Source organism: Rhagoletis zephyria, unplaced genomic scaffold (assembly GCF_001687245.7).
Source record: "Rhagoletis zephyria isolate East Lansing unplaced genomic scaffold, Rhagoletis_zephyria_1.1 Rzeph_scaffold_28550, whole genome shotgun sequence".
Taxonomy (NCBI): domain Eukaryota; kingdom Metazoa; phylum Arthropoda; class Insecta; order Diptera; family Tephritidae; genus Rhagoletis; species Rhagoletis zephyria.
The window spans coordinates 1-4,859 of NW_016185607.1; the positions used below are offsets into that span (position 1 = coordinate 1).

The following is a 4,859-nucleotide window of genomic DNA, read 5'->3' on the forward strand; positions in this document are numbered from 1 at the left end:
ATCTCGCGGGTAACAGTAACTTTGCACCGGGCTGACGCCCGGTGTTATCAGTTATTTTCATTACCACGCAGCACCGTAAGCGCAGCTCTGAAGATTGCCCTTCTACTTTTGCCAAATACAAACATGGCCATGGGTATTTACATCATCACAATGAAGGAGAGCAGAGCTGTGGGCATTGACTGGAGCAACATTGCCGAGCCGGCACTGCCTGGCGATAACCTCAACATTCTGCTCATTCTTGGCTTTAAACTGATCAATTCAGTCATCTACCTGCTTGTCACCTGGTACGTCACACAGGCGTTTCCAGGAAAGTTTGGCGTCGGTCTTTCCTGGTACTTTCCCTTTACACTAAGCTACTGGAAGGGCGAAAAGGAGTCTGTTGATCTAAATGGATTCCCCACTAAAAATGGCATCAAATCAGAGGGCACACAGGAGAATATAGAGCGAGACCCCAGTCATTTGCGAGCCGGCATTAGGATTATGAATCTAAGCAAAAGCTACAATGGCAAAAGTTTCTCAGTGGACAATCTGAACCTCAACATTTACCACGGACAAATCTGCTGCCTACTCGGTCACAATGGAGCGGGTATGTTATTTTTATCTACAAAGTTGCATGTTATTAATTACTGTTCTCATTTAGGAAAAACAACAACAATTTCGGTAAATATTTGGCCTTGTCAATGAATAACTTAAAAACTGAAATCAAATCTTTTTAGATGTTAACTGGACTGTACAAACCTAGCAGCGGCACAGCCATTGTCAATGGATATGACATTCGAACTGGCATGAACTCAATTCGCTCCAGTCTGGGAATATGTCCACAGGTTAGACACTTAATCAGTGACACTTTTGTTGTTGTTAATAATTACTTTGCGCTCAATCCAGTACAATGTCCTCTTTGATGAGCTTACCGTTGAAGAACACCTTCAGTTTTACTGCAAACTAAAACGCCCAGAGATGGATGCAAAGGAGATCAAAGAAGAAATTAAAACAATGCTAGAAAAGTTGGATCTAGTTGACAAGCAAAAAGTGCAGTCTAGTAAACTTTCAGGCGGAATGAAAAGGTTAGGAATATTAACCAGTTTATATGCGCTGGATTACAAATAATATTTTTATTTATCATTTTAACGTAGAAAACTGTGCGTCGGAATTTCACTTTGCGCTGGAAGGTATGTGACAAATCTTGAATGCTCTAAATATCTTGACTAACACTGTTTTTTTCAGTTCAATAGTTATTCTTGATGAGCCTTCAAGCGGGATGGACGTATCGGCAAGAAGATTTATTTGGGATTTGCTTCTTAAAGGTATAAAGAATGATTTAATTAAAATTCAAAACATAATTTAAATTATTTGATTTGCAGAAAAGGAACACCGCTCAATTCTGATCACGACGCATTTCATGGAAGAAGCTGATGTGAGTTTTTTAGAAAAATGACTTTGTGATCCTAAACACTTTTAACCATACAAACACACATGTTTCAGGTTCTTGGTGATCGAATTGCCATAATGGCAAATGGCAAGCTCCAATGCTGTGGCTCACCACTGTTCCTCAAGAAGCAGTACGGCACTGGATACAGTCTGACTATTGCAAAACGTCACGAAAAGGTAGAAGCAGATGAGATTACGAAACGCATTCAGAGACACGTTGAGAGTGCCAACATGGAAAGCGCAGTAGGACTGGAGCTGACGTACTCACTGCCAGACGATAAAACGGACCGATTTGAAAGCCTACTCTCTGATTTGGAGGCAAATAAGGACATAACCAACTACGGCATCTCAGTAACCACAATGGAGGAAGTGTTCCTCAAAGTGGGCGAATACTCAAAGGACAAAATTGAGTCGATCAACAACGCTGAGCAGAGAGAGCAAGAGCTGGTCAAAAGAGGAGGTGACGATGCCCGGTCTGGCAAGTCGCCGGTGAAAAAAAACTACGGCCTGGTCTTGCTCCGTCAACAACTATATGCCCTGTTGCTGAAGAAGCTGCTCTACGCAATGCGCAGTCCCTTCCTGACGGCCGCCCAACTGCTAATCCCCTTCATCATACTGAACATGACACAGCTCTCACTGAAGGCCATTCCCCGACAGAAAGAGGCGCCCCCGCTGCACATGGAGCTCACTCAGTTCCGCAACCCGCAGATCACCTACTTCTACGACCAGTCGGTGGCAGAGCTGGCCACTAGCTACGCCGCCGCCGTCCGTCCCCACCTGCCCGGTGGGTCTAGCAAACTGGTGGCCATTAACAGCACTAACCCGAAGGTCATTGGCCAGAACGTGCTCAGCAAGCCGGTCAGCGTGTANGGTCAACAACTATATGCCCTGTTGCTGAAGAAGCTGCTCTACGCAATGCGCAGTCCCTTCCTGACGGCCGCTCAACTGCTGATCCCCTTCATCATACTGAACATGACACAGCTCTCACTGAAGGCCATTCCCCGACAGAAAGAGGCGCCCCCGCTGCACATGGAGCTCACTCAGTTCCGCAACCCGCAGATCACCTACTTCTACGACCAGTCGGTGGCAGAGCTGGCCACCAGCTACGCCGCCGCCGTTCGTCCCCACCTGCCCGGTGGGTCTAGCAAACTGGTGGCCATCAACAGCACCAACCCGAAGGTCATTGGCCAGAACGTGCTCAGCAAGCCGGTCAGCGTGTACAGCTACGAGTACATGATATCCGCCGTGCTGCAGCGCAACACCACCAGCAATGTGATTACCCTGACCAGCTTCTTCAACAACCAGGCCTTCCACACGCCGTCCATTGCGCTGAAGTATGTCGATGAGGCTTACATTCGCTACGTCTATGGACTGAATGACAGCCCTTTCGACATCACAGTGACCAATCTGCCGCTGCCGCTGCAAACGCGAGACAACCTGAAGATGTCAGTACTGACCGCTCAGACGCAGTTCCAGGTGATGCAAGGCCTGATCATGGCCATTGCTTTCCTAATTGGCAGCTTTGCCGTTCTGGCGGTCAAGGAGCGTGTCAACAAGGGCAAACACCTTCAAGGGTTGAGTGGTGTACGAAGCAGTCTTTACTGGATGTCCTACTTCCTCGTCGACTACTTCATCTACCTGGCCTCCTCGGCGCTGATCATCGTCACCTTTGTCATCTACAAGGAGAATGGCCTCTACGAGGAAAATCAGCCATACTACCTCCTGCTCGGCTTTGTCATTCACGGTTTCGCCATTCTGCCCTTTGTCTACGCCATGTCCTTCATGTTTGACGCGCCGGCCACTGCCTACGCCCGTTTGTGCCTCTACGCCGCCGTCCTCGGCATTGCCGCCATTCTCACCGACCAGATTACCTCTCTCAAGCAGCTCGACCTGCTCGATAAAAACAGAATTCTCAAGCCAATCTTCTCTCTGCTCATTCCTGTGTACGATCTGGGTAAATTAGCCTCCAACATGATACAAAATTACGAAACGAACAAGGTCTGCGGCTTGGAGTTAGTGCAACTTCTGTGCAAAGACACCAGCACTTCTTCAATTGTGAAACCCTGCTGTAAAGGTAATAAAATTATTTTAACTTTTTTAATAGTCAAAAATCTTGTTTATTTACAATAACTTTTATCATTTGACTAGACATATGCGAAGACGAATGTTTGCCATATGAACCAAATTTTCTTTCTCTGAACGAGCCAGGAATTGGATCAAATTTGCTGTACCTCGTCGCCAGTGCCACAATTTACATGACCATTCTCATTCTGCTTGAAAACAGTTTCTTTCATTACGTGAGCAGTCTTTGGGAGCAGTCAATTCAAAGTCTTGTGCAGATGATAAAAAGTGGAAAAAATCACGAGTTAGCTGGACTTGAACTGGACGTCACTGATGATGATGTGGAGCTAGAGAAGAAACGAGTGGACGGAATGGACCCGAAACAGTGCAAAGACACAAACCCACTGATTGTCCGTCGACTGAAGAAACGATACGGCACATTTACCGCTGTCAAGGGAATCTCATACACCGTACAGCGAGGAACCTGCTTTGGAATGCTGGGTACGTTGATATCTTTCAGAGTATGATAACATGAACTAATATGGTTGGTTTCAGGAGTAAATGGTGCTGGAAAAACTTCAACGTTCAAGATGATCACAGGCGATGAAAACATTTCGGGGTGAGTGATTTTTCGAATACTTTTCTTCAGTTTTTTTCATCAATCTTTTTTTACCTAAATTAGGGGAGACATTTTTGTGAACGGCATTAACGTCAAGAAGAATCTTCGACGTGCCCAGCAGGACCTGGGCTTTTGCAATCAGTTTGACACTCCACTGCTGGAAGACCTGACCGGCAGAGAGATGATGACCNTATCAATCTTTTTTTTACCTAAATTAGGGGAGACATTTTCGTGAACGGCATTAACGTCAAGAAGAATCTTCGACGTGCCCAGCAGGACCTGGGCTTCTGCAATCAGTTTGACACTCCACTGCTGGAAGACCTGACCGGCAGAGAGATGATGACCTTCTACTCTCGACTGCGAGGAATCCGAGAAAGCGAAATTCCCGGGCAGATTGACGAGCTCAGCCGACTGCTGTACTTCGAGATGCACCTCGACAAGCGAGTTGATGCCTACTCCGGCGGCAACAAGAGACGCCTCTCCACGGCCATCTCCTTTCTGGGCAATCCACCCATTGCCATGCTGGACGAGCCCAGCTCAGGCGTAGACCCAGTGGCCCGTCGTTGCCTGTGGACAGCGATCAGCACCAAGCTCAAGGAGGGCGTCTCCATTGTGCTCACCAGCCACAGCATGGACGAGTGCTCCTCACTGTGCAATCAGCTGATCATCATGGTCAACGGACAGATATACTGCATCGGCAGTCCACTGCAGCTGATGAAGAAGTTCGGCAATGGCTACACAGTGCTCATTC

The 4,859-nt window shown here is 47.1% G+C and overlaps 1 protein-coding gene across 1 annotated transcript; it reads left to right on the forward strand.

Moving 5' to 3' along the window:
- Positions 1-123: 123 nt before the first annotated feature.
- LOC108382767 (ATP-binding cassette sub-family A member 3-like) lies at positions 124-4,853 on the forward strand (the record flags this gene model as incomplete). The annotated part of the gene is made up of 11 exons (XM_017639139.1): positions 124-586; positions 641-660; positions 717-824; positions 886-1,064; positions 1,134-1,169; positions 1,225-1,304; positions 1,362-1,414; positions 1,483-3,502; positions 3,577-3,990; positions 4,045-4,108; positions 4,327-4,853. Coding segments are annotated over exons 1-11 (3,964 nt in total), but the record flags the coding sequence as incomplete, so codon positions are not given.
- Between the last annotated feature and the right edge of the window lie 6 nt (positions 4,854-4,859).